This window comes from Ranitomeya variabilis, chromosome 1 (genome assembly GCF_051348905.1).
Source record: "Ranitomeya variabilis isolate aRanVar5 chromosome 1, aRanVar5.hap1, whole genome shotgun sequence".
Taxonomy (NCBI): Eukaryota; Metazoa; Chordata; class Amphibia; order Anura; family Dendrobatidae; genus Ranitomeya; species Ranitomeya variabilis.
Genome location: NC_135232.1, coordinates 1,035,883,057 through 1,035,909,922, shown reverse-complemented (window position 1 = coordinate 1,035,909,922; position 26,866 = coordinate 1,035,883,057). Strand labels below are relative to the sequence as shown.

Genomic DNA, 26,866 nt, shown 5'->3' with positions numbered 1-26,866 from the left:
AAGGATTTTAAAATTACGTCCCGGCTTTGTGATTGGTTGCGTCGAAGTCACATGGGAGACGCAACCAATCACAAGCCGTGACGTCACGGGAGGCTGGACACGCGCGCATTTTAAAATGGGCGCGTGTCCAGCCTCCCGTGACGTCCCGGCTTGTGATTGGTTGCGGCGCGGTCAACCAATCACAAGCCGGGAGGCTGGACATGCGCGTATTTTAAAAAGCGCGCGTGTCCAGCCTCCAGTGACGTCCCGGCTTATGATTGGTCACGGCGCCATGTTGCCGGGACGCGGACCAATCACAGCAAGCCGTGACAAAATTACGTCACGGCTTGCTGTGATTGGTCCGCGTCCCGGCAACATGGCCGCCCTGACCAATCACAAGCCGGGACTTCACGTAACCAAGTAAAAGCGCGAATTTTAAACAAACAACGCTGCCGGTTCCCTCGCTGAGGTCCAGGCTGCGTCGGACAGGTGAGTATAGCAATATTTTTTATTTTAATTCTTTATTTTACACATTTATATGGATCCCAGGGTCTGAAGGAGAGTTTCCTCTCCTTCAGACCCTGGGAACCATCAGGAATACCGTCCGATACTTGAGTCCCATTGACTTGTATTGGTATCGGGTATCGGTATCGGATTGGATCCGATACTTTGCCGGTATCGGCCGATACTTTCCGATACCGATACTTTCAAGTATCGGACGGTATCGCTCAACACTAGTCACTAGATTCATGCTGCCCAAACCATAGGCAACATGATCAGAGCCCTGCAAGCAGGTGCAACCAGCAACAATAACCAGGTATGTCAGAGAAAACACGTCGCAGAGCCGGCTGGGGACTATAGGGAGAGGCCTGACTAGTCCAGTGTGGCCCTCGGATGGCGTTTTCCCACCTCGCTCGAGTTGATAGAGAGGCCCCCCCACATGTACACAGATAACATACTTAAGTGTCTCCTTTTTACAACAAAATTTACAAAATCATTTTTTTTAGGGACCACCTCACATTTTAAGTCAGTTTGAGTGGTCTATATGGCTGAAAATACCCAAAAGTGACACCATTCTAAAAACTACACCCCTCAAGGTGCTTAAAACCACATTCAAGAAGTTTGTTAACCCTTCAGGTGTTTCACAGCAGCAGAAGCAACATGGAAGGAAAATATGAACATTTAACTTTTTATTCACAAAAATGATCTTTTAGCAACAATTTTTTTATTTTCCCAAGGGTAAAAGGAGAAACTGGACCATGAACGTTGTTGTCCAATTTGTCCTGAGTACGCTGATACCTCATATGTGGGGGTAAACCACTGGTTGGGCGCACGGCAGGGCTCGGAAGGGAAGGAGCGCCATTTGACTTTTTGAATGAAAATTTGGCTCCAATCTTCAGCGGATAGCATGTCACGTTTGGAGAGCCCCTGTGTGCCTAAACATTAGAGCTCCCACACAAGTGACCCCATTTTGGAAGCTAGACCCCCCAAGGAACTTATCTAGATGCATAGTGAGCACTTTAAACCCTTATGTGCTTCAGAAATTGATCCATAAAAATGAAAAAGTGCTTTTTTTTCACAAAAAAATTTCTTTTAGCCTCAATATTTTCATTTTCACATGGGCAACAGGATAAAATGGATCCTAAAATTTGTTGGCCAATTTCTTCTGAGTACGCCGATATCTCATATGTGGGGGTAAACCACTGTTTGGGCGCACGGCAAGGCTCGGAAGGGAAGGAGCGCCATTTGACTTTTTGAATGGAAAATTAGCTCCAATCATTAGCGGACACCATGTCGCCTTTGGAGAGCCCCTGTGTGCCTAAACTCGGGAGCTCCCCCACAAGTGACCCCATTTTGGAAACTAGACCCCCCAAGGAACTTATCTAGATGCATAGTGAGCACTTTAAACCACCAGGTGCGTCACAGAAGTTTATAATGCAGAGCCGTGAAAGTAAAAAAAATTTTTACTTTCCTCAAAAATTATTTTTTAGCCCGGACTTTTTTATTTTCCCAAGAGTAACAGGGGAAATTGGACCCCAATAGTTATTGTACAGTTTCTCCTGAGTATGCTGATACCCCATATGTGGGGGTAAACCACTGTTTGGGCACACGGCAGGGTTCGGAAGAGAAGGCACGCCATTTGGCTTTTTGAATGGAAAATTAGCTCCAATCATTAGCGGACACCATGTCGCGTTTGGAGAGCCCCTGTGTGCCTAAACATTGGAGCTCCCCCACAAGTGACCCCATTTTGGAAACTAGACCTCCGAAGGAACTAATCTAGATGTGTGTTGAGCACTTTGAACCCCCAAGTGCTTCACAGAAGTTTATAACGCAGAGCCATGAAAATAAAAAATAATTTTTCTTTTCTCAAAAATGATTTTTTAGCCCAGAATTTTTTTATTTTCCCAAGTGTAACAGGAAAAATTTGACCCCAAAAGTTGTTGTCCAGTATCTCCTGAGTACGCTGGTACCCCATATGTGGGGGTAAACCACTGTTTGGGCACATGCCGGGGCTCGGAAGTGAAGTAGTGACATTTTGAAATGCAGACTTTGATGGAATGCTCTGCGGGCGTCACGTTGCGTTTGCAGAGCCCCTGATGTCCCTAAACAGTAAACCCCCCCCCCACAAGTGACCCCATTTTGGAAACTAGACCCCCAAAGGAACTTATCTAGATGTGTGTTGAGCACTTTGAACCCCCAAGTGCTTCACAGAAGTTTACAGCGCAGAGCTGTGAAAATAAAAAATCATTTTTCTTTCCTCAAAAATGATGTTTTAGCAAGCAATTATTTATTTTCACAAGGCTAAAAGGAGAAATTGGACCCCAATAGTTGTTGCCCAGTTTGTCTCGAGTATGCTAGTATCCCATATGTGGGGGTAAACCACTATTTGGGCACACGCCGGGGCTCGGAAGGGAAGTAGTGACGTTTTGAAATGCAGACTTTGATGGAATGGTCTGCGGGCGTCACGTTGCATTTGCAGAGACCCTGATGTGTCTAAACAGTAGAAACCCCCCACAAGTGACCCTATTTTGGAAACTAGACCCCCAAAGGAACTTATCTAGATATGTAGTGAGCACTTTGAACCCCCAAGTGCTTCACAGAAGTTTACAACGCAGAGCCGTGAAAATAAAAAATAATTTTTATTTCCTCAAAAATGTTTTAGCAAGCAAATTTTTATTTTCACAAGGGTAACAGATGAAATTGGACCCCAATAGTTGTTGCCCAGTTTGTCCCGAGTATGCTGGTACTCCGTAAGTGGGGGTAAACCACTGTTTGGTTGAACGTTGGGGCTCGGAAGGGAGGGTGCACCATTTGACTTTTGGAACTCAAGATTGGCTGGAATCAATGGTGGCGCCATGTTGCGTTTGGAGACCCCTGATGTGCCTAAACAGTGGAAACCTCTCAATTCTAACTCCAACACTAACCCCAACACACCCCTAACCCTAATCCCAACTCTAGCCATAACCCTAACCCCAACACACCCCTAACCACAACCCAACACACCCCTAACCCCAATCCCAACCCTAATTTCAACCCTAACCACAACCATAACCCCAACACACCCCTAACCATAACCCTAACCACAAGCCTAATCTTAAACCTATTTCCAACCCTAGCCCTAATTCCATCCCTAACCCTAAGGCTATGTGCCCATGTTGTGGATTCGTGTGAGATTTTTCCGCACCATTTTTGAAAAATCCGCAGGTAAAAGGCACTGCGTTTTACCTGCGGATTTACCACAGATTTCCAGTGGTTTTTGTGCGGATTTCACCTGCGGATTCCTATTGAGGAGCAGGTGTAAAACGCTGCGGAATCCACACAAAGAATTGATATGCTGCGTAAAATACAATGCAGCGTTTCTGCGCGGTATTTTCCGCACCATGGGCACAGCGGATTTGGTTTTCCAAAGATTTACATGGAACTGTAAACCTGTTGGAAAACTGCTACGAATCCGCAGCCAAATCCACACCGTGTGCACATAGCCTAATTCTAAGGCTATGTGCACACGCTGCGGAAAACACTGCGGATCCGCAGCGTTTCCGCAGCTGCGGGTCCGCAGCAGTTTCCCTTGAGATTATAGTTCAATGTAAACCTATGGGAAACAAAAAACGCTGTGCCCATGCTGCGGAAAAAACTGCGCGGAAACGCAGCGATTTACATTCCGCAGCATGTCACTTCTTTCTGCGGATTCCGCAGCGGTTTTACAACTGCTCCAATAGAAAACCGCAGTTGTAAAACCGCAGTGAAATCCGCAGAAAAACCACGTTGAATCCGCGATAAGTCCGCAGCGGTTTTACACTGCGAATTTATCAAATGCGCTGTGGAAAAATCCACAGAGGACCAGAATACCCTAACCCTAAGGAAAAATCCACAGAGGACCAGAAAACCCTAACCCTAACCCTGGTTCTGAACCTAGTGGGGGAAAAAAAATATATATATTTTCTTTATTTTATTGTTGTCCCTAGCTATAAGGGTGATAAAGGGGGGGGGGGTCATTTACATTTTTTTTTATTTTGATCACTGTGATAGTTTTTCACAGTGATCAAAATGTACATGGAACGAATCTGCCGGCAGGCAGATTCGGCGGGCGTACTGCGCATGCACCCGCCATTTTGGAAGATGGCGGCGCCCAGGGAGGAGACGGACCGACACCGGGAGGCTCGGTAAGTATGTGGGGGTAAGGGGGGGAGCTCGGGGGGTGGATCGGAGCACAGGGGAGGTGGATCGGAGCAAGGAAGGAGCGGGCAGGAGGACGGGGGAGCGCACAGGAGGACAGAGAGGACCGGGCCACATAACGGACGACTGGGGTGGAGATCGGGGGCAGAACATGATTTCCAGCCATGGCAGATGCTATTGCAGCATCGGCCATGGCTGGATTGCAATATTTCACCATTTTCATAGGTGAAATATTGCAAATTGCTCTGATTGGCTGTTGCACTTTCAACAGCCAATCAGAGCGATCGTAGCCACGTGGGGGCAAAGCCACCCCCCCTGGGCTGAAGTACAACTCCCCCTCTCCCTGCAGATCGGGTGAAATAGGAGTTAACCCTTTCACCCGATCTGCAGGGACGCGATCATTCTGTGACACAGCATATGCGTCACAGGTCGGATTGGCACCGACTTTCATGACGCATACGCTGTGTCACAGGTCGGGAAGGGGTTAAGCATCCTATTAGAATGCATTCTGGAAAAAAATGGAGCATGTTCATTCTTTGTGCGGAATCGTGGGGATTCCGCACACATAGGAATGTATTGATCTGCTTACTGTCCGCATGTGGCTATACCCACCATGTGGGAAGTAAGCGGATCATGTGCGGTTGGTACCCAGGGTGGAGGAGAGGAGACTCTCCTCCAGGCCCTGAGAACCATATAATTGTAAAAAAAAAAAAAGAATTAAAATAATAAATCGTGATATTCTCACCTTAAGGCGTCCCTCGCAGCGTTCCCGCTCCTTGCGATGCTCCCGTTCCCAGTGATGCTTTTTGGCAATGACCTGTGATGACGTAGCAGTCTCGCGAGAAAGCTACGTCATCTGGGGTCATTGCCGCGAGGCATTACTGGAAACGGGAGAATTGCGAGGAGCGGGAACGCTGCGAGGGACGCCAGAAGGTGAGAATATCATGATTTTATATTTTTTAAATTACTTTTAACATTAGATCTTTTTACTATTGATGCTGCATAGGCAGCATCAATAGTAAAAAGTTGGTAACACTTGTCAAACACTATGTTTGACAAGTGTGATCAACCTGTCAATCAGTTTTCCAAACGACGCTACAGATCACTTGGAAAACGCTAGTGTTTAGCGGGAAAACGCATGCAAATTCCGCGGCAGGGAGTTCCGGAATTACCGTGGAAATTTTCGCGGCAATTACGGACAAGTGCACATAGCCTTAAAAGGGAACCTGTCAGGAGGAATATACACTGCGAGCACTAAGAAATATGTATACAATATATATATACACTGCTCAAAAAAATAAAGAGAACACAAACAACAGGATATAACTCCCAAGTAAGTCAAACTTCTGTGAAATCAAACTGTCCACTTAGGAAGCAACAATGTTTGACAATCAATTTCACATGCTGTTGTGCAAATGGAATAGACAACAGATGGAAATTATTGGCAATTATCCAGACACAATCAATAAAGGAGTGGTTCTGCAGGTGGGGACCACAGACCACATCTCATTACCAATGCTTTCTGGCTGATGTTTTGGTCACTTTTGAATGTTGGTTGTGCTTTCACACTTGTGGTAGCATGAGACGGACTCTACAACCTACACAAGTGGCTCAGGTAGTGCACCTCATCCAGGATGGCACATCAATGCGAGCTGTGGCAAGAAGGTTTGCTGTGTCTGTCAACGTAGTGTCCAGAGGCTGGAGGTGCTATCAGGAGACAGGGCAGTACACCAGGAGATGTGGAGGGGGCCGTAGGAGGGCAACAACCCAGCAGCAGGACCGCTACCTCAGCCTTTGTGCAAGGAGGAACAGGAGGAGCACTGCCAGAGCCCTGCAAAATGACCTCCAGCACGCCACAAATGTGCATGTGTCTGCACAAACGGTTAGAAACCGACTCCATGAGGATGGTCTGAGTGCCCGACGTCCACAGATGGCGGTTGTGCTCACAGGCCAACACTGTGCAGAATGCTTGGCATTTGCCACAGAACACCAGGATTGGCAAATTCGCCACTGGCGCCCTGTACTCTTCACAGATGAAAGCAGGTTCACACTGAGCACATGTGACAGACGTGACAGAGTCTGGAGACGCCGTGAAGAGCGATCTGCTGCCTGCAACACCCTCCAGCATGACCGGTTTGGCAGTGGGTCAGTAATGGTGTGGGGTGGCATTTCTTTGCAGGGCCGCACAGCCCTCCATGTTCTCGCCAGAGGTAGCCTGACTGCCATTAGGTACCGAGATGAGATCCTCAGACCCCTTGTGAGACCACATGCTGGTGCGGTTGGCCCTGGGTTCCTCCTAATGCAGGACAATGCCAGACCTCATGTGGCTGGAGTGTGTCAGCAGTTCCTGCAAGATGAAAGGCATTGAAGCCATGGACTGGCCCGCCCGTTCCCCAGACCTGAATCCGATTGAACACATCTGGGACATCATGTCTCGCACCATCCACCAATGTCGTGTTGCACCACAGACTGTCCAGGACAGACTGTCCAGGAGTTGGCGGATGTCTTAGTCCAGGTCTGGGAGGAGATCCCTCAGGAGACTATCTGCCGCCTCATCAGGAGCATGCCCAGGCGTTGTAGGGAGATCATACAGGCACATGGAGGCAACACACACTACTGAGCATCATTTCCTTGTCTTGAGGCATTTCCACTGAAGTTGGATCAGCCTGTAACTTAATTTTCCACTTTGATTTTGAGTATCATTCCAAATCCAGACCTCTATAGGATATTCATTTTGATTTACATTGATCATTTTTATGTTTTATTGTTCTCAACACATTCCACTATGTAATGAATAAAGATTTGCAACTGAAATATTTCATTCAGAGATATCTAGGATGTGGGATTTTAGTGTTCCTTTTATTTTTTTTGAGCAGTGTACATATTAAACTAAAGGTATGGGCAGAATGGTGCGGTCATGCCGATTTGATACAAACCTTTAGTGTAAAAATATGCAGCCTGGTTTTCATTAAATCATCATGATAAATTTCGGTTTCCTCAGCGCTTCGTGCATGAGGCGGGACTGTGAGTAGGGTATTTTCCTCAGAGGGCTCAGTCATGGCCCCTCTGCTGTCTCTGTTGCATTCAACATCTTGGGTATTTAAATTTTGGGCTGCTGCAATCCTAGATGTGGGCGACACTCTCGCAGATACAGCTGGTATTGGTCTTCATGAAAATGGCGCTGGCACATGCGTAGATCGACCTCCAGCAGTTTTCAGGAAAATGGCGCATGCGCAGAATGAAATCTCCGGTTGTCACTGAGCCGAGATCCCATTCTGGACATGTGCTGACACCCGGCGCCATGTTCTTGAAGACCAATGGAGGTTGATCTGCACATGCGCCAAAGCCATTTTCATGAAGACCGACAGCAGCTGAAGCTGCGAGAGCGCCACCCACAGCTAAGGTGACACCAACCCAAAATTTTAAATGACCCAAGACGATGAATGCAACAGAGGCTCCGGAGGGGCCATAGCTGAGCCCTCTGAGACGATGACCCTACTCACAGTCTCGCCCCATCATGATGATTTAATGAAAACCAGGCTGCACATTTTTACACTAAAGGTATGTATTAAATCAGCATGACCGCACCATTCTGCCCATACCTTTAGTGTAAACACGGATATTCCTGCTGACCGGTCCTCTTTAAGAAGTGAAAACAAAAATTTCTCAGTAACAGACTGATTAGCTAAAGGTCTGGCTGGAATTGTCTTTGAAAGAGCTAAATAAGCACATGAATAGTTTAACCCCTTCCCGACCTTTGACGCCACGTAGGCGTCATGAAAGTCGGTGCCAATCCGACCCATGACGCCTATGTGGCGTCATGGAATGATCGCGTCCCTGCAGATCGGGTGAAAGGGTTAACTCCTATTTCACCCAATCTGCAGGGACAGGGGGAGTTGTACTTCAGCCCGGGGGGGGTGGCTTTGCCCCCACGTGGCTACGATCGCTCTAATTGGCTGTTGAAAGTGCAACAGCCAATCAGAGCAATTTGCAATATTTCACCTATGAAAATGGTGAAATATTGCAATCCAGCCATGGCCGATGCTGCAATAGCATCTGCCATGGCTGGAAATCATGTTCTGCCCCCCCCCCCCACTGCCCCCGATCTCCTCCCCAGTCCTCCGTTCTGTCCGGTACCCCCCTCCGTCCCCCTGTCCGCTCCCCCGTGCTCCTGTCCGCTCCCCCCGTCCTCCGATCCCCCCCCCTGTGCTCCGATCCACCCCCCCACCACCCCCTCATACTTACCGAGCCTCCCAAAGTCGGTCCGTCTTCTCCCTGGGCGCCGCCATCTTCCAAAATGGCGGGCGCATGCGCAGTGCGCCCGCCGAATCTGCCGGCCGGCAGATTCATTACAAAGTACATTTTGATCGCTGTGGTAGGTTCTATCACAGCGATCAAAATAAAAAAATAATAAATAAACCCCCCCCCTTTATCACCCCCATAGGTAGGGACAATAATAAAATAAAGAAAATATTTTTTTTCCTTTTTCCACTAGGGTTACGGTTAGAACTAGGGTTAGAACTAGGGGTAGGGTTAGGGTTATGGCATGTGCACACAGTGCGGATTTGGCCGCGGATCCGCAGCGGATTGGCCGCTGCAAATTCGTAGCAGTTTTCCATCAGGTTTACAGTACCATGTACACCTATGGAAAACCAAATCTGCTGTGCCTATGGTGCGGAAAATTCCGTGCAGAAACGCTGCGTTGTATTTTCCGCAGCATGTCAATTCTTTGTGAGGATTCTGCAGCGTTTTACACCTGTTCCTCAATAGGAATCCGCAGGTGAAATCCGCATAAAAAAACACTGGAAATCTGCTGTAAATCCGCAGGTAAAACGCAGTGCCTTTTACCTGCAGATTTTTCAAAAATCGTGCGGAAAAATCTCACACGAATCCACAACGTGGGCACATAGTCTTAGGGTTAGGGTTGGAATTAGGGCTAGGGTTGGAAATAGGGTTAAGATTAGGCTTGTGGTTAGGGTTATGGATAGGGTTAGGGGTGTGTTGGGGTTACAGTTGTGGTTAGGGTTGGGATTAGGGTTAGGGTTGGAATTAGGGTTACGGGTGTGTTGGGGTTAGGGTTGTGGTTAGGGGTGTGTTGGGGTTAGGGTTGTGATTAGGGTTATGGCTACAGTTGGGATTAGGATTAGGGGTGTGTTGGGGTTAGTGTTGAAGTTAGAATTGAGGGGTTTCCACTGTTTAGGCACATCAGGGGTCTCCAAACGCAACATGGCGCCACCATTGATTCCAGCCAATCTTGCGTTCAAAAAGTCAAATGGTGCTCCCTCCCTTCCAAGCCCTGACGTGCGCCCAAACAGTGGTGTACCCCCACATTTGGGGTACCAGCGTACTCAGGACAAACTGGGCAACAACTGTTGGGGTCCAATTTCTCCTGTTACCCTTGCAAAAATAAAAAATTACTTGCTAAAACATAATTTTTGAGGAAAGAACAATTATTTTTTATTTTCACGGCTCTGCGTTTTTAACTTCTGTGAAGCACTTGGGGGTTGAAAGTGCTCACCACACATCTAGATAAGATCCTTCGGGGTCTAGTTTCCAAAATGGGGTCACTTGTGGGGTGTTTCTACTATTTAGGCACATCAGGGGCTCTGCAAATGCAACGTGATGCCCGCAGACCATTCCATCAAAGTCTGCATTTCAAATGTCACTACTTCCCTTCCGAGCCCTGACGTGCGCCCAAACAGTGGTTTACCCCCACATATGGGGTACCAGCACACTCACAACAAACTGGGCAACAAATATTGGGGCCCAATTTCTCATGTTACCCTTGTGAAAATAAAAAATTGCTTGCTAAAACATCTTTTTTGAGGAAAGAAAAATGATTTTTTATTTTCACGGCCCTGCGTTGTAAACTTCTGTGAAGCTCTTGGGGGTTGAACGTGCTCACCACACATCTAGATAAGTTCCTTGGGGGGTCTAGTTTCCAAAATGGGGTCACTTGTGGGGGGTTTCTACTGTTTAGGCATATCAGGGGCTCTGCAAACGTAACATGATGCCCGCAGACCATTCCATCAAAGTCTGCATTCCAAAACGTCACTACTTCCCTTCCGAGCCCCGGCATGTGCCCAAACAGTGGTTTACCCCCACATATTGGGTATCAGCGTACTCAGGAGAAACTGGACAACAACTTTTGGGGTCAAATTTCTCCTGTTACCCTTGCAAAAATAAAAAATTCTGGGCTAAAAAAATATTTTTGAGGAAAGGAAACACATTTATTATTTTCACGGCTCTGCGTTATAAACTTCTGTGAAGCACTTGGGGGTTCAAAGTGCTCACTATGCTTCTAGATAAGTTCCTTGGGGGGTCTAGTTTCCAAAATGGGGTCACTTGTGCGGGAGCTCCAATGTTTAGGCACACAGGGGCTCTCCAAACGCGACATGGTGTCCGCTAATGATTGGAGCTAATTTTCCATTCAAAAAGCCAAATGGCGTGCCTTCCCTTCCGAGCCCTGCGGTGCGCCCAAACAGTGGTTTACCCCCACATATGGGGTATCATCGTACTCAGGACAAACTGGACAACAAAATTTGGGGTCCAATTTCTCCTATTACCCTTGGGAAAATAAAACATTCAGGGCTAAAAATCATTTTTGAGGAAAGAAAAATTATTTTTTATTTTGACGGCTCTGCGTTATAAACTTCTGTGAAGCACCTGGGGGTTATAAGTGCTCACTATGCTTCTAGATAAGTTCCTTGGGGGGTCTAGTTTCCAAAATGGGGTCACATGTAGGGGAGCTCCAATGTTTAGGCACACAGGGGCTCTCCAAACGCGACATGGTGTCCGCTAACGATTGGAGCTAATTTTCCATTCAAAAAGTCAAATGGCACGCCTCCCCTTCCGAGCCTTGCCGTGCACCCATACAATGGTTTACCCCCACATATGAGGTATCGGCGTACTCAGGAGAAATTGCCTAACAAATTTTAGGATCCATTTTTTCCTGTTGCCCATGTGAAAATGAAAAAATTGAGGCTAAAAGAAATTTTGTGTGAAAAAAAAGTACTTTTTCATTTTTACGGATCAATTTGTGAAGCACCTGGGGGTTTAAAGTGCTCACTATGCTACTAGATAAGTTCCTTGGGGGGTCTAGTTTCCAAAATGGGGTCACTTGTGGGGGAGCTCCAATGTTTAGGCACACAGGGGCTCTCCAAACGCGACATGGTGTCCGCTAAAGATTGGAGCCAATTTTTCATTGAAAAAGTCAAATGGCGCTCCTTCCCTTCCGAGCCCTGCCGTGCGCCCAAACAGTGGTTTACCCCCACATATGAGGTATCAGCGTACTCAGGACAAATTGGACAACAACGTTCGTGATCCAGTTTCTCCTTTTACCCTTGGGAAAATAAAAAAATTTTCGCTAAAAGATCATTTTTGTGACTAAAAAGTTAAATGTTCATTTTTTACTTCCATGTTGCTTCTGCTGCTGTGAAACACCTGAAGGGTTAATAAACTTCTTGAATGTGGTTTTGAGCAGCTTGAGGGGTGCAGTTTTTAGAATAGTGTCACTTTTGGGTATTTTCAGCCATATAGAACCCTCAAACTGACTTCAAATGTGATGTGGTCCCTAAAAAAAATGATTTTGTAAATTTTGTTGTAAAAATGAGAAATCACTGGTCAAATTTTAACCCTTATAACTTCCTAGCAAAAAAAAATTTGTTTCCAAAATTTACTGATGTAAAGTAGACATGTGGGAAATGTTATTTATTAACTATTTTGTGTCACATAACTCTCTGGTTTAACAGAATAAAAATTCAAAATGTGAAAATTGCGAAATTTTCAAAATTTTTGCCAAATTTCCGTTTTTTTCACAAATAAACTCAGAAATTATCGACCTAAATTTACCACTAACATGAAGCCCAATATGTCACGAAAAAACAATCTCAGAATCGCTAGGATCCGTTGAAGCGTTCCTGAGTTATTACCTCATAAAGGGACACTGGTCAGAATTGCAAAAAACGGCAAGGTCATTAAGGTCAAAATAGGCTGGGTCATGAAGGGGTTAAATGAGTGAAATCATGGTGACATAATACAAGAAATAATAATTGCTAAGATATGAGCTGGGGTTTTTATGACAGGTAAAAAAACCTTTTTTCCTCCCAGCATTTCTCACTTTTAGGAGCAGCTTCATGTCAGCCACACACTGCACTTATTGCCACAATCACCGCATCACTATGGCGGCTACGGAGCAGATTACTTGTTGCTCGCACTAGAGATGAGTGACTACATTTGCAGGACTCAGATCCAGGAACTGGTTCAATGTTGTGGCTGATAGACGATGCCACACAAACCGTCGCCCTCCTGCTGGCGTCTGCGGCTCCTCTTCTCATTAGCCAACCTGGTGCAATATCGTGTGTACGCTACTCTGCAACAATGACGTTGCGCTAGGCCGGCTAATCAAGAGAGGATGCTGCTGGTAGAGGCGGCTGCAGGGCTGCAGTCACGGAATAGCAAGATGGCAGCTTGACCAGGGTCCTGCAAACAGTTCCACCCCCTCGTTGAATCCTATAAAGTTTGTCTATGAAACGACAATTTAATTTTGATATACCCCGATAACTATACAGAATTAACTTCCACAGCTTCTTACCCTTTATCCTTCATTCCCTTCAGCACCAGCTTGGTGGACTTTACACGAGAGTATTCAGCCATGGTGACAAAACTGATGGCAGATATTATATCACAACTGGTGGAGAAAACAACAAGAATTCAACATAGCTACACATAATAGTATCTGGGTCATTCCATGTCAAGTGGACCAGTGGTCCCCACTCGACCTTCTCCGATTTTGCTGAAAATTTATAAGGATGTACATGTATGTTTCAAAAGAGGTTCTGTAAATTTTTAGGGCCAGATCTCAAATACATTGGGCACTGTTGACCTTTCACTGGAGGTTCCACCAAGCCTGCGGCTTCAGCTAAGAGGATTTTGCAAACTTTGGCACATAGCCATTAGTGTTCTATACTGGCTATGATGCTGAAATTTGGCATACTAGCTCAACTTTTGCTGCTAAACACGATAAAATTATTACCGGCTATGACAAAACAATATTTCGGCCGCCATTTTGTGTCAAAGTAGCTTGAAAAACGCGTCGCATAAAATTTATGCCAAACTTTGCCCATATATAACTCAAGACCAAAAACCAATAGTAACTGGTGCTTTGCCCTGTACACCAAACATCTACATGACTTTGCATTGCTGCAATATCACGGTCAAAGCATATGTATTTGTGGAAATATTCACACCCACATATGATGAAAAACTTAAAAAAAAAACCAAATTTTACCTATTTTTAGGTCAAATTTCTCAAAAAGGGTACCCCTAAAATATATTAATTCTGATATCATTAGAAAGAGCACATTTTTCTCTACAAGGATCATTGTTTTTTTTTTTGGAGTCTCTCAGTTTAAGAAATGAAAAATGCCACTGAACATGGTGTTATTTATTAATACGCAATGAATGGTAACTGCACTATTCAAACCCATGCGTTGGTCCATGGTGGTTATACCACAACCAATTCCCTAAGAATTGGTATTATAATCCTATTAAGAATTGTAATAATGCTGTCTTTCGAGAATTGGCAGCCCCATCGCCTAGGAGCCGTGGCCGATAGCCGTGAAAGGCGAGCCTCGGGCGGTCTCTTTATCGCAGGTTCCGAAGCCTGAGGGTGGGTGTCTTTGCCTAGGATCCCAAGCCTAATATTGTGTATCTTTTGTTGGTTCCCAAGCCATAATGTTCAGTCTAAGTGGTCTGGAATTGATGCTGAATTTGCAACATAATCGGTTCAGAGAAGCTGTATTGTCGGCCCATTGCTGTTGCAGCTGGTGCTGGAATTATTGCAATGATTGACAGCTCGGGAATCCAGCATGTATCATTTCTCACAGGCCAGTGAAAGAAGCTAGCTGGTCCATGAGGATGCATAAAATTTATTAATGCATCATGCTCTTCGACTGAAATTTCAGAAATATTTCCAATCCACCAGTTCCTATCGTAAATGCAGGCAATGTATTGCCCTGGCTGGAGGTTTGCAATTGGCACAAAAGGCATTTCTGATCTGACAGATCTATCTACATAGGCAATGAAAGATGATGGGTCATTTGACACCCTTTTGTCATCAAGTGGCACAAACTGGTGATTTTCTCTTGTTCCAGCAATTGTATGTCCATCTTTGAACCTTTCCTCTTGAACTACCCGTATTTCGTCAATTTTTTCTTTTGGAACAAAAAAAAACTTGATTCCATGCAGTTGCTTGTTGCAAAAGTTGAATAAATCCACCGGGGTCAGTATTTGGTTTTCAGTTGGGCGTTGAAGACTGGCACGAGCTGCCAACCTCTTTGCTGTCCCTCCAATCCCATCACAGGGTGACTTTCAATGACTGGTACCAAAAAAATTCAATTCAGCGCTGATATTGAAATCAGCATTGTAGTGGCATAAGTTGAGAAAATTTTTGAAATTTTTGTACTGGGCTGCAGATCCATCGCTGAAGTAGTGGATATGACGAATCCCATAGATGAGAGTCTTGAGATACTCCACAATTACTGTTAAGAAAGTGTGGACTGCAACTGTCATGTCGTGAGCAATCACTGATTATGCACAAGCTGATGTTCTGCGCAGCTTCACCATTTAACTCCTTGAAGTAAATTACAAATGGGTGTACTGTAGCTTGACCATTTTCCCAGTGGAAACCTTGAATGGCATCTTGAAAAATAAATGAGTAATTTTCAGCAAAGTCCATAAGGATCACAAGCTCTCCAGGTCTCAGATTTTCCTACAACGATTTCAGATAGCAACTGTGATGCTTGGCGATGTAGTGATGGCTACAAAGTTTAGAAATTTTCAAAACCAATTCTTCAATGAAATCTTCTATAGTCAGTTGTTTGGTATCAAGCGTGTCTCGATCAGTGTGAATCCATTGTTTGAACTCAATAATATCTTCAGGGTCACTGTTGACAAACACATTGACTAGAAATTCTTTTAAAACTTCAGGACCCGGGCATTTATCACAACGGCCAAGCATACAGTCCTTGGATTCAATTCCACAGACCATTTTGCATATGAGCTCTTTGTAGTCATCATTGATTGGGCATGCTGCAAGCATTAGTTTGACATTTTGGTGAATGGTACTCACACAAACGGAATGTGTTCCAGCAGATCCAACGGTTACCCACCACTTTGGCCGAAGCTCACAAAACTTGGAAAATCCAATTTCAGGGCCATTCCGATCCCGATAGGCAACAAACATTTCCCTCATATTGCTCAGTAATAGTCGCTTTTGCATCTGCTTTTTTTCTCCTGCTATTCGCACTGATACATAGTCTTTTTTACCAGGGCACATTCGACTGAATTCATCATCCTCAAAAAATGCCTGCACCTTTTTCTTCACTTCCTCAGAAACTTTCTTGCCACACTTGATTCTAGGTAAGGCTAAGATCCCATGTTCACATTTAAGCTTTCGAGCTTGTTTGACCATTCTTTCAGACACCAAATTCGTCTGATATAGCCTTAATGGACCAACTTTTAGGTGCCAATGTCAAGATTTGGACCTTTTCTGCCTGACTGGACACCTGCAGCTTTTGCTTCAAATCTGCCAAAAGGTCATTGTAATCCAGACACATTTTGCACTGTGCTGTTTTTGTTTGCTCCATGTCTTTCGGCTCAAGCTCTCCAACTGAAGCAATCTTGCTAGAAAATGCATTTTGTACCTGGCTTATCTTTCTCCTTGCATATCCAATTGAATTGGAATTGAATCCAAGGACTGTATGCTTGGCCGTTGTGATAAATGCCCGGGTCCTGAAGTTTTAAAAGAATTTCTAGTCAATGTGTTTGTCAACAGTGACCCTGAAGATATTATTGAGTTCAAACAATGGATTCACACTGATCGAGACACGCTTGATACCAAACAACTGACTATAGAAGATTTCATTGAAGAATTGGTTTTGAAAATTTCTAAACTTTGTAGCCATCACTACATCGCCAAGCATCAAAGTTGCTATCTGAAATCGTTCAAGGAAAATCTGAGACCTGGAGCGCTTGTGATCCTTATGGACTTTGCTGAAAATTACTCATTTATTGTTCAAGATGCCATTCAAGGTTTCCATTGGGAAAATAGTCAAGCTACAGTACACCCATTTGTAATTTACTTCAAGGAGTTAAATGGTGAAGCTGCGCAGAACATCAGCTTGTGCATAATCAGTGATTGCTCAGACACGACACAGTTGCAGTCCACACTTTCTTAACCCCTTCATGACCGTGGGATTTTTCGTTTTTCCATTTTCGTTTTTCACTCCCCTCGTTCCCAGAGCCATAACTTTTTTATTTTTCCGTCAATTTGGCCATGTGAGGGCTTATTTTTTGCGGGACGAGTTGTACTTTTGAATGACACCATTGGTTTTACCATGGCGTGTACTAGAAAACGGGAAAAAAATTCCAAGTGCGGTGAAATTGCAAAAAAAGTGCAATCCCACACTTGTTTTTTGTTTGTTATTTTTGCTAGGTTCACTAAATGATAAAACTGATGTGCCATTATGATTCTCCAGGTCAGTACGAGTTCATAGACACCTCACATGTCTAGGTTATGTTTTACCTAAGTGGTGAAAAAAAATTCCAAACGTTGCAAAAAAAAATAAATAAAGTTGCGCCATTTTCCGATACCCGTAGCGTCTCCATTTTTCGTGATCTGGGGTCGGGTGAGGGCTTATTTTTTGCGTGCCGAGCTGGCGTTTTTAATAATAGCATTTCGGTGCAGATACGTTCTTTTGATCGCCCGTTATTGCATTTTAATGCAATGTCGCGGCGACCAAAAAAACGTAATTCTGGCGTTTCGATTTTTTTTCTCGTTACGCCGTTTTGCGATCAGGTTAATGCTTTTTTTTATTGATAGATCGGGCGATTCTGAACGCGGCGATACCAAATATGTGTAGATTTGATATTTTTTTTATTGATTTATTTTGATTGGGGCGAAAGGGGGGTGATTTAAACTTTTATATATATTTTTTTTTTTTCACATTTTTTTTCACATTTTTTTTTTACTTTTGCCATGCTTCTATAGCCTCCATGGGAGGCTAGAAGCAGGCACAGCCCGATCGGCTCTGCTACATAACAGCGATCATCAGATCGCTGTTATGTAGCTAAAATGCAGGTGTGCTGTGAGCGCCGACCACAGGGGGGCGCTCACAGCCACCGGCGATCAGTAACCATAGAGGTCTCAAGGACCTCTATGGTTACAACATACAAGCATCGCCGACCCCCGATCATGTGACGGGGGTCGGCGATGCGCTCATTTCCGGCCGCCCGGCCGGATGCGGTAGTTAAATGCCGCTGTCTGCGTTTGACAGCGGCATTTAACTAGTTAATAGCGGCGGGTGATCGCGATTTCACCCGCCGCTATTGCGCGCACATGTCAGCTGTAAAAAACAGCTGACATGTCGCGACTTTGATGTGCGCTCACCGCCGGAGCGCACATCAAAGCAGGGGACCCGACATCGGACGGTATAGTACGTCCGATGTCGGGAAGGGGTTAATAGTAATTGTGGAGTATCTCAAGACTCATCTATGGGATTTGTCGTATCCACTACTTCAGCGATGGATCTGCAGCTCAGTACAAAAATTCTCAACTTGTGCCACCACAATGCTGATTTCAATATCAGCGCTGAATGGAATTTTTTTTGTACCAGTCATGGAAAGTCACCCTGTGATGGGATTGGAGGGACAGCAAGAGGTTGGCAGCTCGTGCCAGTCTTCAACGCCCAACTGAAAACCAAATACTGACCCCGGTGGATTTATTCAACTTTTGCAACGATTTATTCAACTTTTGCAACGAGCAACTGCATGGAATCAAGTTTTTTTTGTTCCAAAAGAAAAAATTGACGAAATACAGGTAGTTCAAGAGGAAAGGTTCAAAGATGGACATACAATTGCTGGAACAAGAGAAAATCACCAGTTTGTGCCAATTGATGACAAAAAGATTCGCATTTCAAGGGTGTCAAATGACCCATCATCTTTCATTGCCCATGTAGATAGATCTGTCGGATCAGAAATGCCTTTTGTGCCAATTGCAAACCTCTAGCCAGGGCAATACATTGCCTGCATTTACGATAGGAACTGGTGGATTGGAAATATTTCTGAAATTTCAGTCGACGGGCATGATGCATTAATAAATTTTAAGCATCCTCATGGACCAGCTAGCTTCTTTCACTGGCCTGTGAGAAATGATACATGCTGGATTCCCGAGCTGTCAATCATTGCAATAATTCCAGCACCAGCTGCAACATCAATGGGCCGACAATACAGCTTCTCTGAACCGATTATGTTGCAAATTCAGCAACAATTCCAGACCACTTAGACTGAACATTATGGCTTGGGAACCAACGAAAGATACCCAATATTAGGCTTGGGATCCTAGGCAAAGACACCCACCCTCAGGCTTCGGAACCTGCGATAAAGAGACCGCCCGAGGCTCGCCTTGCACGGCTATCGGCCACGGCTCCTAGGCGATGGGGCTGCCAATTCTTGAAAGACAACATTATTACAATTCTTATTAGGATTATAATACCAATTCTTAGGGAATTGGTTGTGGTATAACCACCATGGACCAACGCATGGGTTTGAATAGTGCAGTTACCATTCATAGCGTATTAATAAATAACACCATGTTCAGTGGCATTTTTCATTTCTTAAAGGGAACCTGTCACCCCGTTTTTTCGGTATGAGATAAAAATACCGTTAAATAGGGCCTGAGCTGTGCATTACAATAGTGTATTTTGTGGACCCCCATTCCCCACCTATGCTGCCGAAATACGTTACCGAAGTAGTCGTTTTCGCCTGTCAATCAGGCTGGTCAGGTCAAAAGGGTGTGGTGTCCTCCCCCAGATCTTGCGTAGTGTTCCGTTGGTGGCGTAGTGGTGTGCGCATGCCCAAGGTCCCGAATCCTCTGCCAGGGGTGTGAAAACAACAGCGATGTCCGTTATTCCATTGGTGGTCGGTGGGCGCGGCCATCTTGCTTTGGCCGCAGAATCGGCACTCTGCTGGCCGCGGCTTCAGGAAAATGGCCGCGGGCATCCGCGCGTGCGCAGATGGCTATCGCGGCGGCCATTTTCGTGAAGCAGAATTCGCATCTCGGCTTCACGAAAATGGCCGCCGCGATAGCCATCTGCGCACGCGCGGATGCCCGTGGCCATTTCCCTGAAGCCGCGGCCAGCAGAGCGCCGATTCTGCGGCCAAAGCAAGATGGCCGCGCCCACCGCCCACCGACCACCAATGGAATAACGGACATCGCTGTTTTCACACCCCTGGCAGAGGATTCGGGACCTTGGGCATGCGCACACCACTACGCCACCAACGGAACACTACGCAAGATCTGGGGGAGGACACCACACCCTTTTGACCTGACCAGCCTGATTGACAGGCGAAAACGACTACTTCGGTAACGTATTTCGGCAGCATAGGTGGGGAATGGGGGTCCACAAAATACACTATTGTAATGCACAGCTCAGGCCCTATTTAACGGTATTTTTATCTCATACCGAAAAAACGGGGTGACAGGTTCCCTTTAAACTGAGAGACTCCAAAAAAAAAACCAATGATCCTTGTAGAGAAAAATGTGCTCTTTCTAATGATATCAGAATTAATATATTTTAGGGGTACCCCTTTTTGAGAAATTTGACCTAAAAATAGGTAAAATTCGTTTTTTTTTTTAGTTTTTCATCATATGTGGGTGTGAATATTTCCACAAATACATATGCTTTGACTGTGATATTGCAGCAATGCAAAGTCATGTAGATGTTTGGTGTACAGGGCAAAGCACCAGTTACTATTGGTTTTTGGTCTTGAGTTATATATGGGCAAAGTTTGGCATAAATTTTATGCAACGCGTTTTTCAAGCTACTTTGACACAAAATGGCGGCCGAAATATTGTTTTGTCATAGCCAGTAATAATTTTATCATGTTTAGCAGCAAAAGTTGAGCTAGTATGCCAAATTTCAGCATCATAGCCAGTATAGAACTCTAATGGCTATGTGCCAAAGTTTGCAAAATCCTCTTAGCTGAAGCGGCAGGCTTGGTGGAACCTCCAGTGAAAGGTCAACAGTGCCCAATGTATTTGAGATCTGGCCCTAAAAATTTACAGAACCTCTTTTGAAACATACATGTACATCCTTATAAATTTTCAGCAAAATCGGAGAAGGTCGAGTGGAGACGATTTTTAAAACTGGTCCACTTGATGTGGAATGACCCATCTAGCAAATGAGGCACAAATGCAAAGGCTGAAGATTTGCTCCACTCACATGCTGCGTACACACAGTGTATACATAACCAAATACACGCTATACGCGACGACACTCACAGGCCATACACACAGAATATATATATATATATTTTTTTTTTATACATACACAGCCCATACACACACACAGCCCATACACACACACACAGCCCATATATACACACACAGCACATACACTCACACACACACACAGCCCATACACACACACAGCCCATACATACACACACAGCCCATACACACACACACACAGCCCATACACACACAGCCTACACACACACAGCCCATACACACACACACACAGCCCATACACACACACACACAGCCCATACACACACACACAGCCCATACACACACACAGCCCATACACACACACAGCCCATACACACACACACACAGCCCATACACACACACACACACAGCCCATACACACACAGCCCATACACACACAACCCATACACACACAACCCATACACACACACACAACCCATACACACACACACACAGCCCATACACACACACACACAGCCCATACACACACACACAGCCCATACACACACACACAGCTCATACACACACACACACAGCCCATACACACACACACAGCCCATACACACACACAGCTCATATACACACACACAGCCCATACACACACACACACAGCCCATAGACACACACAGCCCATACACACACACAGCTCATACACACACACAGCCCATACACACACACAGCCCATACACACACACAGCCCATACACACACACAGCCCATACACACACACAGCCCATACACACACACAGCCCATACACACACACAGCCCATACACACACACACACAGCCCATACACACAGCCAGCCCATACACACACACAGCTCATACACACACACACACACACACAGCCCATACACACACGCACACACAGCCCATATACACACAGCTCATACACACACACACACGCACAGCCCATATACACACACAGCCCATACACACACACACAGCCCATACACACACACACACACACAGCCCATACACACACACACAGCCCATATACACACACAGCCCATATACACACACAGCCCATACACACACAGCCCATACACACACGCACAGCCCATACACACACACAGCCCATACACACACACAGCCCATACACACACACAGCCCATACACACACACACGGCCCATACACACACACACACACAGCCCATACACACAGCCAGCCCATACACACACACAGCTCATACACACAGCCAGCCCATACACACACACACAGCCCATACACACACACACACAGCCCATACACACACGCACAGCCCATATACACACACAGCTCATACACACACACACGCACAGCCCATATACACACACAGCCCATACACACACACAGCCCATACACACACACAGCCCATACACACACACAGCCCATACACACACACAGCCCATACACACACGCACAGCCCATACACACACACACACACAGCCCATACACACACACACAGCCCATATACACACACAGCCCATATACACACACACAACCCATACACACACACACAGCCCATACACACACACACAGCCCATACACACACACACAGCCCATATACACACACACAGCCCATATACACACACACAGCCCATACACACTGTGCGGCCACCACTCACTTGTTTCCGGAACTGCTCCTCCCTCACCTCAGTAGTAGTTTCCACTGCTGAGCCGCTCCTGTGAGGGGGATGACATCACCGGAAGGGGCGGGGTCTCATCCTCCAGCGCATACCCGATAACAGGAAGCAGCATTGCAGTGAGGGGGCTGCTGCCAGATGAGGAGCCTTTAGGGACAAAGAAAAGTGGATGCTGTTACTATACGGGGCTGAGTGTGCGAGGGCTGCACTGGGAAATGAGTGCTGCTGCTTGTATGGGGAAGCTTATGGGGGGTGAACAGGAAAGGGGTTGATGTAGCATGGCTGGTGATGTGCGGGGAAGAGGTTCCTTATGTGGGTCTGCTTGTCTGTGTGGAGAAGGGGGTGATTTTCCTTACGTGGGGGTGGTCTGCACAGGTGAGAGGGTGCTCCTCCTGGGGCTGCACGTAGGGGGTGGTCTGCACAGGGAAGAGGGTGCTGTTACTCATGGGGCTGTATGTAGGGAGTGGTCTGCACAGGGGAGAGGGTGCTGCTCCTCCTGGGGCTGCATGTAGGGAGTGGTCTGCACAGGGGAGAGGGTGCTGCTCCTCCTGGGGCTGCACGTAGGGGGTGGTCTGCACAGGGGAGAGGGTGCTGTTACTCCTGGGGATGCACGTAGGGGGTGGTCTGCACAGGGGAGAGGGGGCTGCTCCTCCTGGGGCTGTATGTAGGGAGTGGTCTGCACAGGGGAGAGGGTGCTCCTCCTGGGGCTGCACGTAGGGGGTGGTCTGCACAGGGGAGAGGGTGCTGCTCCTCCTGGGGCTGCACGTAGGGGGTGGTCTGCACAGGGGAGAGGGTGCTGTTACTCCTGGGGATGCACGTAGGGGGTGGTCTGCACAGGGGAGAGGGGGCTGCTCCTCCTGGGGCTGCACGTAGGGGGTGGTCTGCACAGGGGAGAGGGGGCTGTTACTCCTGGGGCTGCACGTAGGGGGTGGTCTGCACAGGGGAGAGGGGGCTGTTACTCCTGGGGCTGCACGTAGGGGGTGGTCTGCACAGGGGAGAGGGTGCTGTTACTCCTGGGGCTGCACGTAGGGGGTGGTCTGCACAGGGGAGAGGGGGCTGTTACTCCTGGGGCTGCACGTAGGGGGTGGTCTGCACAGGGGAGAGGGGGCTGTTACTCCTGGGGCTGCACGTAGGGAGTGGTCTGCACAGGGGAGAGGGTGCTCCTCCTGGGGCTGCATGTAGGGAGTGGTCTGCACAGGGGAGAGGGTGCTGCTCCTCCTGGGGCTGCACGTAGGGGGTGGTCTGCACAGGGGAGAGGGGGCTGTTACTCCTGGGGCTGCACGTAGGGGGTGGTCTGCACAGGGGAGAGGGGGCTGTTACTCCTGGGGCTGCACGTAGGGGGTGGTCTGCACAGGGGAGAGGGGGCTGTTACTCCTGGGGCTGCACGTAGGGGGTGGTCTGCACAGGGGAGAGGGGGCTGTTACTCCTGGGGCTGCACGTAGGGGGTGGTCTGCACAGGGGAGAGGGGGCTGTTACTCCTGGGGCTGCACGTAGGGGGTGGTCTGCACAGGGGAGAGGGTGCTGTTACTCCTGGGGCTGTATATAGGAGGTGGTCTGCACAGGGGAGACGGTGCTGCTCCTCCTGGGGCTGCACGTAGGGGGTGATGTCACTTCTCTCCATGTGACTGGATTCCATGTATTGATTAGTGGCGCTCACTGTTACACCTCTGTAGGTGTCCTGAGATGAATATCTTTATCCTTTTTGTTATTTATAGATGCTTTTATAAAACTGAGGACTCTGGGCTGAAGGCTTAGTTCTATAACTCTAACTCTTGCTGTGACATTAGTGAAGTGACTGCGGTGGGATCTGTATCGGGCTGTGTGCACACAATGCCATGTGTTGGGAAGCGTTCTCCAGCAATGTCCTCGCCATAAGGCCAGGATCACACATACGCGAGATACAGCCGAGTCTCGCAGGTGAAAACCCAGCGCTGGCAGCTCCATTTATTGCTGTGCGGCTGCACGCTCCATGCCGGAGTAGGGTTTTCACCTACGAGACTTGGCCGTATCTCGCGTATGTGTGATCCCGGCCTTAGACCCACGGTAAATCATGCCGACCTCGCTGACAATGTATTTCCTGTCCACAGCAGCTTTTTTTTGTTTTAAATAGAAATAAAACCTGATTCAAGCAATGTGTTCGGTCCCAGCAGTCTGTCGGTGTGTGCCGGCCCTCTGTGGCCCCTTACCAGTCTCTGTGGCACATGCAGCCTCATCCGTTGTAGAAATCGTATGTGTCACGGCGCCCGGGTATCAATGCTGCAGGGGAAGCTGCACACAGCAGCTGAGCAAGACGCCAAGTTACTAACCTGAACCCACGGGACCTTTGACATGAAACAGAGTGTACAGGTAATGAACAGGACCTTAGACCATGTGACAGAGTGGGAGGAGGAAAGGGGCGGAGCCAGACGCCGAGGAAACAGAAGGGACAAGCACTAAAGAATAATCAAACAAGCAGAAGTCGTAGCCAGGAGATTACGAGGTACCAAAACGGAGAGACGGAATAGTCAGAAGCAAAGCCAGAGTTCAGTAGCCAGGAACACAAACGGTAAAGCACGGAAAGCAAGACAACGCTATGCAAGCCGGGCACACACTCCAGGAGTCACGCATACAGACAGAAACAGAATCTCTAGCTGACAGAGAATCCAGGTTAGGAGCGCAGTATAAATACCCCTCCCATTTTGGAAAAGAGGCTAGCAAAATTAACCCTGACAGGACATTAACCATGTCCTGACCATGACAGTACCCCCCCCCCCCCCCTTAACGGGGGGCCACTGGACCCCCAGGCTTCTCAGGGTATCTTGCATGAAAAGCCCGCACCAGTCGATCAGCGTGCACAGAACTGGCCGGAACCCATGACCTTTCCTCAATAGAAAACCCCTTCCAATGTATTAGATACTGAAGCCTTCGACGCACCCACCGTGAATCAATGATGCGCCCTACCTCGTACTCCAGCTGACCCTCTACCAATACTGGCGGAACATTAGATGAAGAATCTTCTCTAACCGTCCCCACAGGTTTTAATAGGGACCTGTGGAAGACATTAGAAATTTTGAAAGAGGTGGGCAACTGTAACCTATAGGCCACCGGGTTGATCACCTCAATAATCTTGTATGGACCTATAAACCTGGGGCCCAACTTCATGGAGGGAATCTTAAGTTTGATGTTACGGGTAGACAGCCACACCTTCTCCCCCACAGTCAGTGTGAGAACTGACCCCCTCCTCCTGTCCGCAAAATGTTTGTACCTCTTTTGGGCTTTGGAGATGTTCGCCTGAACCTCCCTCCAAAGGGTTCTTAACTGTTGCACAAAACCCTCAGCACCAGGGCAACCAGAATCCATGCGGGAAAATTCTCCAAACTGCGGAACAAACCCATAATTGACTTGAAAGGGAGATTTGCCAGTAGACTGATTAATACGACAATTGAACGCAAATTTAGCCATGGGTAAAACCTCACACCAGTCCTGTCTGGAAGAGGCCAGGCATCTCAAAATCTGTTCCAATGACTGGTTGGTGCGTTCAGTCTGTCCTTTGGATTCCGGGTGATAAGCAGAGGAAAATGACAACGTAACCCCCAATTTCTTACAAAAAGCCCTCCAAAACCTGGCCACAAACTGCACACCCCTGTCAGATACCACATTCACAGGGACTCCATGCAACCGAACTATATGCTTAATAAACAAGCGAGCCAAGGTTTCAGCAGAAGGCAACGCAGGTAACGGCACAAAATGGGCTTGCTTCGAAAACCTATCAACCACAACCCAAACCACAGAGTTGCCCTTGGAAGACGGAAGATTAGTGATAAAATCCATGGACAGGTGTGTCCAGGGTTTATCCGGAATTGGCAAAGGTACCAATTCCCCGGCCGGCCGGACCAGAGAGCTCTTAGAACGAGCACACACCCCACAAGAATTCACAAACTTTTTGATATCAGAACCCATAGAAGGCCACCAAAAGTTCCTAGCTACTGCTTCCCGGGTAGCTGCAATCCCAGGGTGAGCACTCAACACAGAGTCATGAAGTTCTCGCAGAAGTGTGAGACGGAAATGATCGGGTACAAACAGTTTACCTTGGGGTTTATTCCTGGGAGTTTGTGCTTGTGCATCCAAAATCTCCCTCTGTAACTCAGATGAGACTTCAGCCACAACCACTCCAGGTTTAAGAATGGAGGAAGGAGGTTCTGGAGGGGACACAGAATCAAAACTTCGGGATAAGGCATCCTTTACATTTTCAGACCCTGGGCGGAACGTAATGGTA

General features: G+C 47.0%; 1 protein-coding gene across 1 annotated transcript in view; it reads right to left on the bottom strand.

The window, feature by feature from the left end:
* The window catches only part of FRG1 (FSHD region gene 1), a 50,323-nt gene extending 27,635 nt beyond the window's left edge, over nt 1–22,688 (bottom strand). Inside the window, exons 1-2 of the mRNA XM_077279648.1 lie at nt 22,621–22,688; nt 13,250–13,345 (exon numbers count right to left, since the gene is read on the bottom strand). Of these exons, the coding sequence (XP_077135763.1) occupies nt 13,250–13,311 (62 nt within the window). The 5' untranslated portion in view covers nt 13,312–13,345; nt 22,621–22,688. The remainder of the gene's footprint in view (nt 1–13,249; nt 13,346–22,620) is intronic.
* Nucleotides 22,689–26,866: the final 4,178 nt, after the last annotated feature.